This window comes from Hipposideros armiger, unplaced genomic scaffold, assembly GCF_001890085.2.
Source record: "Hipposideros armiger isolate ML-2016 unplaced genomic scaffold, ASM189008v1 scaffold_603, whole genome shotgun sequence".
NCBI lineage: Eukaryota > Metazoa > Chordata > Mammalia > Chiroptera > Hipposideridae > Hipposideros > Hipposideros armiger.
Window position 1 is genome coordinate 720,112 of NW_017731953.1, and position 15,243 is coordinate 735,354.

A 15,243-nucleotide genomic window follows, 5' to 3' on the forward strand; every position below is an offset into this window, starting at 1 on the left:
CTTTAAAAAAAGTTACAAGAGAAACGGGCCAAGAAGACGAGTTAAGAGTTAAGACAGGTCTTACCCGTGGGTTGGGTGCTTGGGCTACCAGCAGTCTCAATACCTGGCAAGCATATGGAGACAGCCAGGCAGGCCAGATTGCCTAAAGATAAACACTGGTGACGTCGGGGTGGCCTTCGCACCCCAATGAACAGGTTCAGGGAGGAGAAAGCTCAGAAAAGGAGGGAGTGGAGCTATGTGTACTTTTCTTCCGGAACGGTAGTTCGATGGCCCCGACCTAGGCTCAGGTAGAGGCCAGTAAGCCAGAAGAAAACCCTGAGGCTCGCTGTCGGGCCAGCTGGGATCCCGGGTCCTTTCCTAACAGCCCCATGTCCCTGCGGCCGCCCCCGCCGCCCGCCGGCGCCCGTGACCCGGTGGCTCCGGAGGGCCGTCTGGGGCCCGTGACCCCGGAGCACTGGGCATCCGGACCCCCCTCGGAGGCGCAGCCGCTATTAAGGCAGGAGGCTAAAGGGGAGGAGGAGGAAGGGGAGGAGACAGGCGTCCAGGGCGCCTCTGGAACCGGCACGGCGGAGCAGCGGCGCAGGGGTTGGGGGGAGGCTGCTGAGGCGGCTGGAGCCGAGGAGGGCCAGGTGGAGGCCGGGGGCACCGCGGCGGCGGGGTCAGGCTCCCCGGCGGGAGGCGCGAGCGGCGACCTCGGGGACTGGCGGCGGCTCGTCGCCTGGCTGCGGCGGCGGCAGCCCCAGTGCTGCCCCTGTGCGGCGCCCCTTCCCCGCTCCGCCGCGCACTGTTGTCATGGAGGAACCAAGATGGCGGCTCTGGCCTACAACCTGGGCAAGCGGGAGATCAACCACTACTTCAGCGTGAGGAGCGCCAAGGTGCTGGCGCTGGTGGCCGTGCTGCTGCTCGCAGTGTGCCACCTCGCCTCCCGCCGCTACCGAGGTGAGCGGGCCCTCCCCCTGCCCCGGCTGGGGGAGGAGGCGACGCAGCGGCTGGAGGCCGCCCCCCGCGTCCAACACACGCCCACGCTCACGCGGCCGCCCGCGCGCCGGGCCCGCGGGGGAGGCGGCGCCCCCACGTGCCCCCAGGTGTCCCCAGCGGCGGGCCGGGCGCTCCCGGCGGTCTGAGCGGACCCCAGGGCGGGCCGCCACCGGACGAGGCCCCGTAAATTCCAGGCCCCCCGAGCGCCTGCCCTGGGACCGCGGACGACAACCCGGGCCTGGCCGGAGGGGCTGCCGGGGTCCCGGTTCCAGCGAGAGCTGGCCGGGTGGGGGGAGACGCGCCAGGCCCGGGGCTCGCGTGCAGGAGGTCGGACAGGTGGCCCTTGGGGGCCAAGCCGGGAGGCACGAAGGCAAAGGCTGCCCTGCAACGGGGCACCTGCGTCAGGAGTGGGGTCGCCGATTCTGCGCCCGAGGGGTCCAGCTCTCTAGCTTTGGTGTCGCCCGGCCTCTGCCCTGTAACGGCAGGGCCAGCTGTTGTTGGACAGCGGCAAGAGCCGCCCTGTGTTCCTTTGCCACCGGGGGCTACCGCTGGCAAAGATGCCCTTGGCCAAATGGAGGAGGTGTCACCCAGCCTTTGTGAAACGTTTGAAGGGTTCTGGCTGCACGCTTTTTACAAAGTAAAGGCACTGGGGCAGATAAGTTAAAAGAAGTTAGGGGTTGACAGGAGTCGAGGTGGGCAATGAAAGCAAGTTGGAAGCGCTTTGAAAGGAGGCCTTCGCTGTGTGTTTTGAAATTGGTGTAAAGGGGCAAAGGAAATATGACCTTATTTCAGAACAAATGATCATTCAATCATCAAGGATATATTTACTTGTCCTCGTTGATTGATTTTTGGAAAACAAAATTTCTGTGTAAAAAAAATGCCACTAGGAGAGAGAGTGACAGGCTGAGGGAGATTAATAATGATATGATCTTTTATTTTTGGCTCTTAGTAATATCGAAGCCATTATCAGGACATCTTTTGGTGACTGTGAGATTAATTGGTCAAGATGTAATGTGTAATAAATGGACAGGTGGGCATTTAACGCAATTTCCATTTAACTTCACACCCACTTTGGCAAAATATCCAGTAAACGAGGTTTTGGAATATGAGCTCTCTTCTCATCCCAGGAAATCTTTCAAAGTGTAGAACATTTTGATCAATTTTGCTGCTTTGTTTTTGCCAATACTTGAGGATTAAAAATCTTATACTCTGGTGCCATACTGGATGAATAGCTCTTTATATAAACACAGTAAACCGATTTCAAAAGATAAATTCTTGATACAAACCTTTAGGCCTTTCTCCTCCAGCCCCATATAGATCACAGCCATATGATCTGGCAGGGCATTGCTTAATCTGCACTTGCTGTAACAATCATACGCAAAACAAAACTAGCAATGTTGATGCATTAGTTGGTGACTTTTAAGAAAATTTTGTAACTACTGTTAATCACATGCTAGTTTGGTATAAAAAGACAGTAATCTAACTCAATTTTGTGTAACTTTGGTGCCATAGTCCTAAAGGTAAACATCTAATTTCTCCTTTTAATTGTGCTTTTATCTTTTGATAAGCTTGGGTACTAATTATTACATTTAGATTATGTCATTCTTTCGAGATCTGCCATCAGCAGGGAAAATAGAATGTCAGATGGAACCTTATGAGTCAGTGTAACAATCTGGGGTTGTTTATAAAGCCTCCTCCAGAAGCTAGTCATCAGCTTCCCTAGGTGCTTCAGTGCCTTGAGTGTGAAGCAGTACACCTGGTGTGTGTACTTGCCCAGACTGAATGTCAAGAACTTGAGCCAGAAACTGTTTGGGAAAATTAATCTTACTAGGAACTTTTTAGCCATCCTTATGCTTTGGCAGTGTCAGACTGAGTCAGATGCAATATACACTTGATAACTATACACTTGAATCACAATAGCATAAACCTTTAGAATAAGAAAGGATATTCTTATATTAGATATAGAAGTTTTCGCTGTATATTAAAATCCCCAATGTGTGGCTCTGAGTATGCCTTAAGCAAGGTAGAGTGAATGCAATTTGAATACATATGTGTAGTATCTCTTGCTTTATTTACAAACCACAGAAAGTAAAAGAATTGCACACAGCAGAAAATAAAGCAAACACAACATGCTAACATTGAACGCATTATATGCCAGGTACTGTTCTACTAAAGGTTTTACACATTTTAATTCACTTTGTATTTACAACAATTCTATGAGGTGGATACAAGTACTATATTCCATCCTCCGCTCCTGCCCCATTTTTAGCATTTCTGTAATCAGGATGAGTTTTTAAAACTTCCATTACATGTCAAAGTTTAATTGATAACACTTTTCCATAAAATAGTTACATAAAATAGTGATGTGTTATAACCAATGCTTTTAGATTCACCAAATTACAGTATTATTTACATTTTAAAGATGAGTCATTAGAGGTTAAGTTGCCTAAAGACACAAAATTAGTCAGTGACTGAGGTAGGATTGAGAACCCAGTCAGCCTCATACAATTATTTTATAGTCTGCCTTTCTCCGAGCTTCTCACATGGTGGTGATGTATAGAAGATGGAGTGAGAAAGCATTTTCCAGAGGGACATGTATTCAACCATTTAGAAACACTAATTCAACCTCACAGTACCAGCCAAGAGTTTTCCTATTCTTTTTCCAGAGAAGTGATTTTCTAAAAGTTGCATGTGTAGAACTTCAAAATCTGACCATTTAATTTTTTATTACCTGTGTTTTTGGTTTTTTTCTTTTCCCTGAACTCCAGGCACACAGTCTAAATATGCTTTGCCCTTTTACATAACTCACAAATACCTGATTTTCTGTGCCTGCAATGGCCTTTCTCTCCTGGAAAGAAAGTACAGATTTTCACTTCAAGGCCTAGTTCAAATGTCACCACCACAGAAGTAGAAATTAGAAATTAAGTGTTTCTACAGCAGTTAGTACATACGTACCATGTTATATCATAATAATTTGTATCTTTCTCCCCCAGACAAACTATGAGCTTTCAAGGGTATTTTATTTATCTTTAAATCATCAGAGCTTAACACACAGTAGGAGCTCCATACACAATTATTGGATAAATAGATTTTTAAAGTTCTTATTTTCTTCAGTTTTCCTCCTAGCATTTGGTTCTTTTGCTTTTAATTGAATTTCATGTTCCAATAGCATGCTCTGATCTGGACTTTAAAAAGTAGGGTTTGTTTTTTATTTGCATTATTAATATTATTTTCACATTATATAGTAGATGACATTTAAAAAGTAATTTTTATAACTTTTTTTTTTCAAGTTTTATCAATCTTTAACATTACTGAATTACAAAATGTCCATTAATGCTGTGATTACAGATTGAAAACATTTCTGTGAAAAGAGGCCAATATCTATAGCCCTAAGGGTAGTTCCAATCTGGATATATTCTAATTTTTTAATTGATAAAGTTAACTTGCTTCAAATGCCTGAATTTTGTTGAAATCTAATTCTGTCATTAGGTGTATTAAATACAAATGTTAAGTACAAATGTTTTGGAGAAAAGTAAGTTCAAAGCCTCAGAAATTAAAGCAAGAAAGAAGCTGTAGGTCTCTTGGGCTTTTCCTTCTTTGACTGCTAGAAAAATCCTAATCTATATGACATTACTTGTAATTACTCCTAGCTTGTCTAAAGAAAAATGTAAATGGTGATTTTTTTTTCAACCACAGACTAAAGTATAACTTGCTGAATTTTAGGCAAACAAAATATACTGTAGATTATATTGCAAACTTTGTGATCTGGTATTTTCTTGGTTGGTAGTAAGAAACAGCTTTGGTAGGATAATTCAGTCTAAAGGTCCAGTGTGCCAAAGGTATTCAAAGGAAAATAAAAGCTACACTTTATTTAGCACATCAGGTGTTTTCTTTAGTTGTTACATTTTGTTTTTCAGCTTTTTTTTCCTGTTTGTCTTTTTACTTCTTTTGTTTACTTTTAGTATCTTTCTATTATAGAAAAATCATGCATGAAAACCTAAGACTAGATTGACAAACCAGAATGCTTATGCTTAAGATAACAATAAAGAGGAAGACAGCCATTCATCTAGATAATCTTAGTATTGGAGATAGTTGAAGTAAATAATTCTATTCCTTTAGTTACTCTGTGTGTGTGTGTGTGTGTGTGTGTGTGTGTGTGTATGTGTGTATACGCGCGCGTGCACGCGCGTGCACAGCTTGATTACTTTCATGTTGGTTGTATTCAAATAGCTATCAAAATTATATGAGGCAATCGAATATAATGACTGGGGTTTTTTTGTTTGTTTTCTTCTGTTTGGGGCTTTTCTGGGCAAATTTTGAACGGAAAACATGTTTCAGCATATATTATATATAGTTAGTATACGTAATAAAAATGTGGCACATTAACTTATTTTAACATCTAGATTTACATTTAGTGATTTGATCCAAAAAATATTTCTTTCCCAGAAAAAGAGAACTTCTTTTAGAGTTTGGAATTTTGTGGAGTTTTCTTTTCTAGATCAGGTTAATTTATTTTTAATCAGATTATAATAGTATTTATTATTACTACTATTTTAATTACTTTGCTGACAAATATAAATAAGCCAATCTCTTCTTCTATTTTTCTATTTTGGTTAGCAATTCTTTTACTTTTCTAATGATTCTTTATATTAGATTCTCTCTATAAAAATAGCTGGTAGTTTGTCTTCTAATAGGACCTTAACTGATATACAGAGACTTAAATTCAGATATAGGATTATTAAAAAAAAACAACTTTGCATCATAAAATAAGAAGTCATCGTCAACAAGCACTCATGAGCAAATTAAGAATTTCTTTGCTGGAAAGACCAGTTTACAGTGTTGTTTTTGCTTAGTGACAACTTCAAATCTGTTTTGCTCTGGGGTTTTTTAAATTAGGGCTCATCAGATTAGAGCTGTTGTTTTCCACTAGCTGAACTACTGAAAAACAATTTGTGAGTAGTAGTATTAAGAAGGAAACGAAGAACTTTGCATTTTTAAACACCTTTTCTGGTGGAGAAAAGACTGGTTATTTTAAGATATTGGCATGGTCGTTCCATCTTCAGAAAATCATATTGATAACCCATATAGATGATTAATAAATAACATAATCCCACACACTTAAGATTGATTAAGGTGTGTTTCTGTTTAGGCTTCTATTTTAAAACAAAAATCAAATAACTTTTTTTTAAAAAAGGAAAGCAGAAAGAAAGAAAGAAGAAAAGGAAGAACAAGGAATTAATACCTAGTTATTTGCAACTTCTTATAACTTTTTTAGAAAATAAATGTGTTACTAACTTCATTTGGTTTCATAGATGTATTTAAGGAGGTAGAAATGCTATAATGTAGAAGTTTCATCCTAATTTTAAACATTTACTAGATTTTTATTAATAGGATATTCCTGTATGGTCATGATAAAAGAATGCAGCGTGAGTGCTGTTTTTAAGAAAACAATTGGTATGCTCTTATAGGTCTTTCTTTACTCCTTGATTATTTATGTAGCTTAATGTTGTTTTTTAGAACAGGAACTAGTTTTCAATAATTGGAAAGAATTAAGAACTGATTATTTATAGTTTCCTTAAAGAGATGTTATTAAAAAATCTTTAAAATACAAAAAGCTTGCACAGGCTACATACATAATCGCAAAAATTTAATGATTGATATTCTGCTTTCCTTATCGAGTTTTCCACCAACACAATAATGCAGTATTGTTACTTTTCTGTTCTATTTTCGAATTTATGACACTGAAGTAACATTTTCACTGTTGATGCATACTTGTCTTGCATCTGTATCACCTTTTATATGTATGTTGGCCAGATAAATAGATAACTGAATTGAGAAAAGGGATGTCTTCTACTTTAAATATCTTTAGGTCTTCCTCTCCCTACCCTGAATGGTTCAGTACAATATTTGTTCTGTAATATTTCACTTACCAAACTCCCTGTCCTGACCTTAACAATTTTAAAACAAATAGAGTGTACTGTTGAATGTTAATAAAGAACTCGAGATTAAATTAAATAATACATATATTATAACCCCATGGTTAATCTAAACATCTCATTTTTCCCTCATCCATTTGACGTATTTGAACTATTTTAATGATTCCAACCCTCGTTTTAACTTCTTCACTCATCTAAGCAAATGGACAGTAACATGGCCAAAGGAAGAAGGGTGACCACCTGTTCCAGTTTACACAGGACGGGAAGGTTTCCCAAATGTGGAACTTTCTATGTAAACCTGTGACAGTCCCAGCCAAACTTGGAACCATTTGGCCATCCTAAAGGAATATCAAGAGCTATCAAAGAAAGGAGAGAGGCTGAACACTAATAACTAAAATCTGCCCATTTTTTACTGATATTGATCATGTGTATCTTCGGCTGCTTTGTGGCTAACAGTTATAAGTCTTATTTTTGTAAGATTGTAAAAGGAGGCAATTTTATTAAGCTTTTTAAGAGGTTCTTGAATAAGTCTGTATTCACACATTTATAGAGTCGAGATAACATACTTCCTCACAGGGCAGTTGTGAAAATAGGAGTAAGCATATAAAATACTTCAACATTATCTAGGTTCCCAGATACACTAATATACTACATGTTGTAATAGCTGAATAAGACAAAGGCATTTCCAAAGTCTTCTCCTATGTCTCTTAAACTTTTCTTCCCCAACTAGAGGTAGGAGTGATACACAGGTATAAAGGCTTGTTTGAGATTGAGATGATGTCCCCAGAAAGAAAACCTGAAGCAGAAGGAATTGCCAAAGCAGCGAATGTACCATTTAGGAGTTAGGAGTCTTCTAGGGTAAGAGAACTGTCATTAGTGGCTCTAATCCTACTGAATTGTAATGCACTGATATTTATGGAGTTTCTCATGAATGAGTAATATGCACCTAAAAGGTATAGTGAAGCATAGAAAACTTGTACTTTCTTGTCCCAAAGAGTTTACATGGAGTCAGATAACCAACATATGAAAATTTAACTACTGTTTACAACACTGTTGTGTTTAACTGTTATAGGCAACGATTCATGTGAATACCTTCTTTCAAGTGGCAGATTTCTTGGAGAGAAAGTTTGGCAACCTCATAGTTGTATGATGCATAAATACAAAATCAGGTGAGATTTCTTCATTGTGTTTTTGGGGTTTTTTTTCTAGGATGTATTGTAATATCTAGTGGTGAGGGGTTGATGAAGCAAAGAAAGTATTGTCTGATACTTCTCTATATGATGGTAGAGAATTGGTGAAGGCGGGTAGGGGTAGAAGTGAATCCAAATTATGATTCCTGCCCAAAAACATTAGGGGAAGAGCTTTGGCCAAGCTGCTTTATGTCAGATGAGATGTAAGCAGGCCCAAGGATAGCCCTTGAGTGAAGGGCTCCTGCTGTGGATCTTGGATAGTGACCTCATGGACTTATTCTGAAATAATGGGTATAAAGCAAATATGGTTAGAGTATATCTTAAACACTTAATAAATGGGGCATCTTATTATTGAGAGTTAGTTGATCCTACAGGGACTGGTAGGTAGAACAAACATGGCCACCTATTTTTAAAGCAGTGTAACTGTATGTATAACAATCCTGTACTAATTTTTTTCACAAACTATGTGCTTTGAAATGCCAATATACTGATTTTACTTATTTTAATTAATGTTTCTTTGTGATTTCAGTGAGGCAAAGAACTGCCTTGTAGATAAACATATTGCATTTATTGGAGATTCCAGGATCCGTCAATTGTTTTATTCTTTTGTAAAACTAATTAATCCCCAATTCAAAGAAGAAGGAAATAAGGTAAAATTTATCTGGTTTCTTCATTAAGGTATTATTTTAGAAATTAACCAACTGAATGTTTTCAGGAGGAATGTGCCTCTTCACATTAATACAGGAAACTATAAAAAGTTTTACTTTGGTTTTGAGAAAAGTGGAAGGAAAAAGGGATGATTTGCTCTAATAGGGAACATAAAAACAAAGGTGGTGGGGGGAAGTATTGATTGGCAAGCCTTTTATTAACTTAAACTTCAGTTTTCAGAAATAATGAACTCTTTCCATGGAAAAACTTAAAAATTCCCTAGAAAGAAAACAAAGAGGAAGTATCCCTTATCCTCCTTTTAATATTTGCCGTATTTGTTTTCAGTCTCTTTTTTGAAAACATATTTTGTAATGTTTTTAGCATGTATAATTTTATGTCTTGTTTCTTTCCCCACCACTTATCCTAATTCACCATATTATTATATAATCAACATACTTATCTTCATAATGGCAACATATTGAATGGATATAATGTAATTTTATATAACCCTCCCTTTTCTAAACTTTTTGTAGTTTTCTAATTTTTTTTTTATTTTACAGTTTAAAAGAGGACATTTTCATTTACATCTTTGTGTGAAAACTTTGCTTTTAAATTATTTCCTTAGGATGAAATCTCTAAAATGAAAATATTAGGTTGAAGAAGATAAATACTTTAAAAATTATTGATTATATTGCTAAACTATTTCAGTTTATACTCTAAGCAGTGTACATCAGGGCCTAGTTTTCTGCAGCATTTCTGGCACTGGGCAGTCATGCTGTATAATTAAAACAATGCGACAACAAATATGTGCTCTTTTTACAGACAAGTTCTTATTTTAAAAATATATCTTCTAGATAAGCATTCTTCTAGGAGAATAAACAAAAACTAAATATATATATGTTATATAATATATACAAAAACTAAATATATACATATATAATATATATATCTTTGAAAACATTCACAAATATGAACATATCTCTGTTTATTAAAAATTAATTTTTTTGTGATTTATCTCATCATATCCGTCCATTTATCCATTTTTAAAGTGATCCCTGTCTTCAATTACATGTGATTGGGAGTGAGGAATGGCAAGGAGAAAAAAGTGAAGTACAAGAAAGTTCAGAATTGTAGGGGAAATACCATAGCTCATGAGCTTACGATGAAAATCTGCCTGTCCACATCAGCTTCCCCTGTGGTGAGGAGTTAAAAAATTAGTGACTTCACAACTAAGTACCTAGGCGCCTAGTGTTGATGGTAGTGGATGCTAAATTCATAGGAGCTATTCCTTGTGAGAGGAGGCCTTAGGCTATTAGATGTTTTGTCCACTGGAAAAGGCTACTATTGATTTTAAAGCTGAATGATTTTCATTTTATTTGGTATCTATAAATATAGTTTCCATTTGCATTTATACACACACAAAATTATACAGACAAGTTGGAACTATTTAATGGCATTATCACAGTTCAAAGAAAAACTTTAGTAAACTTCTAAAAAGTAAATTTCTGATTTCAAAGAAACAGTTTTAATAATGGATTTGGCAACAGTTAGTTGAAAAAAACTGTAATGGTTTTCTCTACAGCCAAAAGTAGGTACAATATGGCACATTGTTTCTGAGCCCTAGTTATAACACCTAGGTTTCCTTTTTCTTTTTCTTTATTTCCTAGAGGTGCACAGTTATCCTGCGGTTGTCCAACAGGAGACATTTAAATTTATGTGCATTTAAAAAGGAAACAAAGACAGTTTGTCACAGTCTTAAACAGTTATCGAGAAACTATTGAGTTCAAACTGCTAGTGGAGCCATTTGCCAAATTGTGTTTTAGCTTGTTCTCCTGTCTCGGAACAACCTGAGGACAGAGATTGTGTATTATTATTGTTTTGTTTTATTTTAAAATACATTTCTTGTGCCTAGGAGAGCCTGTCATATTATAGAAGCTGATATATATGTTGTTTGGGGTTGTTTTGCCTTTGTATGGGTTCGTTTGGGTGGAATAGGAATATTAAAATAATTCTGTGTTTGAATTTGTTTTTTTTTCTGTATTGAGGCAATTTTTTTTTTTAAGAAGCTTTAGGACTTTTTTCAAACTATATTTTGTGCAAGACTAATTCTGTGAGAAGCTCTGGTGAAGTCAGTTTGGGCAGAGCTGGATATCATATCCTCCTCTTTGGTGGTTTTAATTTAGGCTAGGATATTAAAAACTTGAGAAGCCTTGCAGTAAGGAAACCTGTATGTTTTGCTTCCAGCTGGAGGGCAAACTAGATACTCTGGGGACCTCTTCTACCTCAAACCAACTAAACCCTAGATTTAAAAAAAATACTTGTTGGTGTATTTCTAGAGCTTGAGGAAATGGGAGACACCCCGAAAAGGGACAAACTATGAGGCAAAACCAGAGATGAAAACAATAACAGTAGGCGTGCTGTGGAGATTCAGGTTGCCCTGAAGACAGATGCCAGTAATGTAATGCCCTGTAGGTAGAAAGCTAAGCTTTGGAGCAGCACATTTCTTAGTAGTAATATTGGAAGCCAGAAGACAGTAGAATGATAGCTTTAACGTTCTGAGAGAAAGTCCATTTCAACCTAGAATTGTATACCTAGCATAGAAATTTCTCTATTCTTGAAATATAGGACATTTTTTCAAATAAACAAAAACTGTAAGGGTTTATTGCCACGTAGACTTATACTAAAAGATTTTTCTAAAGGATACACTTCAGGAAGGAGGGATATAAGTCAGAAAAAAGTCATCTGAAATATAAGAAGCAAACAATGAGTAAAGAAAGCCATAAACATGTCTGAATCTAAACAAATAGTGCCTGTATAAAATATTTGTTTATACTTTATAACAAGTCTGTACTAATGAACTGGCCAATAATCGCATGTAAGTCAGAGGGGAATGGTCACAATTAAAATGTTCTAATATCCTCTTTACTCTTTAAGGTGTTATCTTACCGTAAAACTTAAGTTAAAGATGCATAGTAAAACTTCAAGTACAAGGATTAAAAGGATATAATTAGGAAGTATAAATTCCAAACCTGAAGAAAAAAAAAATGAAACAAAACTAAACTCATCTAATACCAAATGTGTTTTATACATACAAACACATACATACATACCCGTACATATTGTCAGTTAGACACATATCAGATTGGTTTTAAAAGAAATTTCTGCTACTTAAAAAGATATACCTTAAAATAAATTTTAAGACAAAAAGCATTATCAAGGATACACATACTTTTTAGTGATGCAAAGTTCAAATCACTAAGGTTTTAAACTTGTAGGCATTTAATAAATTAGCCTTAAAATATAAAGCAAAAATTAATATGATTACAGTGAGAAGTTGACAAGTTTTCCATCATAGTGGGAGAACTGAACACTGCTCATGCAATTAATGATAGAATAAGCAATTAGTAAATACATAGTAGACTATTAACAGGCTGATTTTACAAATTTATAGCTCAATATTTAAAGAATACACTAAAAATTCAGAGAATATCTCTTTTCAAAGCACACATATAACTTTTTTGACCATATATTGGGCCATTAAGCAAGTTCCGAAAATATCAGAGAATTGGTATCATTGTTTCTCTGTTAGGTAAGTTCCTTTATATTCTAACTTAACCTGATAAGAATTCTAGCAGCCTACAGTAAATGTTCTTCATGGTGAAATATTAGACACATTTCCCTTCAACTCAGGAAGAAGACAAGGATTTTTGTGTTTTCTGTTTCTGTTCAACATTGTATTAGAGATCCTTAGCCAAAGAAAGATAATTTAAAGATGTAAAGATTGCAAAGACATAAACTCAGGATTTCATCTGACATAATTATCTACATAGAAAACCCCAGAGAATCTATAGAAAATTTACTAGATGTAATAAAAATTTTAATAGCTCATTATAAGATAAACATACAAAAATTCATTATAGTAGCTCAATAAATCTGTTCAAATTAATTTCATAACAAATCCCAGGAATATAGAGTTTTACAAACACTATATAAAATATACTGTATGCAATAGTAACAAAAACCATATAATATGTAGTAATAAATGTACCAAATGTGGAAGATCTATAGGCTGAAAAATATAAAATTTTTTTCAAAGGCAATTTAAAATTATAAAATTAAATGGAAGATATATATTAATAGTATATTCTGGAATGGGAAGACTCAATATTGTAAAGATGTGAGTTATTTCCAAATTGATCTATAGGTTCAACATAATTAAAATAAAACCCTAATAGGATTTGTTGTGGAACTTTAGCAGTTGATTCGAAATTTTATAAGAGCGGTGGACCAAGAGAAACCATGACAGATCTGAAGAGCCAGGTGGAAAGGACTTGCTCTCCAATATCAAGACTTGTTTTAAACTCTGTATTAATTAAGACACTGTGGTATTGGTAGAGCTAAACAAAGAAACAAATGGAACAGAATATAGAACTCTAAAATAGACACATGCACATATAAAGACTTAATAAGTAATAGATATGTCACTGAACATCCCTGGGGGAAAGGAAGATCTATTCAGTTAATGATGATGAGGCAACTGGTTATGTATATGGAAAAAAATGAAATTGGATCCCTACCTTATACCACCAAGTAAAATCATTTCTAAATGAATTTAGACTTAAATGTGGAAGCCAAAACTTTGAAACCTTTAGAAAACAAATGTAGGAGACTATCTTCATTCAAGTAGGGAAAAGTTTCTTACATAAGAAACAAAAAATACCATACAATAAAAGATAAATTTACATACTTAAGATTAAGAGTATCTGTTCATCAATAGATACCTAAAAGAAAAAAAGACTAGCTATAAACTGGGAGAAGATATTTGTAACATATTTCCAGGAGATGAATGAATAAATGAATAAAAATGATGACCCAACAGAAAACAGAGGAAAGGCATGACCAGGCATTTCACAGAAGAGGAAACATAAATCCCAGTGTAAACCTGAAAGATATTTAATCTCATTAGTAATCAGGGAAATCTAGCCTCATTAGTAATTAGCAAATTAAGACCATACCTACTTGAGTGGCAGAAATTAAAATTTAACAATGGCAAAAATATAAAGTCTGACAAGGTGTAGCAGAGAGACTGTATCTCATAAACTGTTAACGAAAGTATGAATTGTTACAAACAGTTCAGAAAATAATTTGCATTATCATGTGAGGTTGAACATTTGTATAGCTAACCTTTAGAACTATTTAGGGAAACTCTTACACATATAGTAAGAGACATGTCCAAGAAGGTAACCAACAGTTCTGTTTATAATCTAGATTTGGTGCATTGTATCAAATGACCTAGACTCTACGAAAATAATAAATATAATATTTGATATATATTGATATCATAATTTGATATATATATATATATTTAATATCTACATATTAAAAGGCCAGGGAATGTTCTAGACTAAATGAGACTATGGAGACATAACAACTAAATGCAATACCTGGTTTTAGTTGAAGTCTAGATTAAAATATAAGAACTATAGAGAAGACATCAGGAAATTAGGGAAATTTGAACATGGGCTGTATAGTAGATAATATTTTATCACTGTCAAATTTCTTAGGGATTCTTACATAACTTACAGTTACGTAAGAGAATGTCCATGTTTGTAGGAGATGTATGCTTAACCAAAGGGGGGCGTTTGGTCATTATAATTTCTGCAACTTTGCAAACTTTGGTGTAAGTTTGAAAATTTTCAAAATTAAAAGTTGGAAAGAAAGCTAACTAAACAATGTATTATTTAAGGGTGCATATACATGTGACAAAACTATATAATAAAAAAATATATAAACAAAATTCAAGATAGTGGTTTCCTTTAGGTAAAGCAAGGAATTGAGAGAGGGAGAGGTCCACGTAGGGCATTCCTTGTGTAGGTAATGTGCTGATTTGTGCCATGGATTCACGAGTTCTAATATATTTTTACTGTGCTCTGTGACTTACATATATGTGACATTTTGTATATATCAAATGTCACATTAAAATAATAAAGGAAAATAAGCAAGAGGTTGAATTAACTAAGCTATGCAAAAGCAGGAAAAAGGAAATTCGTGACCTATTATTCCTTTGAGGGAGAATTTTAACAAAGTTGGGATGGGGTAGGAAGAGAAGACTTGTGTGATTTTGTCTGACCCAGTGTTTGCCAGACTTATTTCACCAAGGATAGTCTTCTCATATAACATACCTTCAAGTTCCATTGAATTAATGGTCCTGAGAGCCCTTTCAGGAAATGATGCTGGAGCAGGACTCACAAGAATTTAAAAAGTTAGGTTGTTGGTAAAAGCAAACTCTATTTCACAGAGATATAAAAATAAATACTATCTGTCTGCTTAAATTAATGAAAACATTTCAACCTTGGCTTTAGAAAGAGAATTAGCCTCTTTATTGACCGCTTCCAGCCCCACCCTACTCTGGGTTTTTAACTGAAAGGATTTCTGTTGTTTACATGGAACCAGATTTTAATTTTTTCTACAACTGGACTGTTGATCTACTG

The 15,243-nt window shown here is 36.2% G+C and overlaps 1 protein-coding gene across 1 annotated transcript in view; it reads left to right on the forward strand.

Moving 5' to 3' along the window:
- The first annotated feature begins 321 nt into the window (after positions 1-321).
- Positions 322-15,243, forward strand: part of CASD1 (CAS1 domain sialic acid O acetyltransferase 1) — a 44,613-nt gene continuing 29,691 nt past the window's right edge. The window contains exons 1-3 of the mRNA XM_019624725.1: positions 322-939; positions 7,987-8,083; positions 8,634-8,754. Of these exons, the coding sequence (XP_019480270.1) occupies positions 369-939; positions 7,987-8,083; positions 8,634-8,754 (789 nt within the window). The 5' untranslated portion in view covers positions 322-368. The remainder of the gene's footprint in view (positions 940-7,986; positions 8,084-8,633; positions 8,755-15,243) is intronic.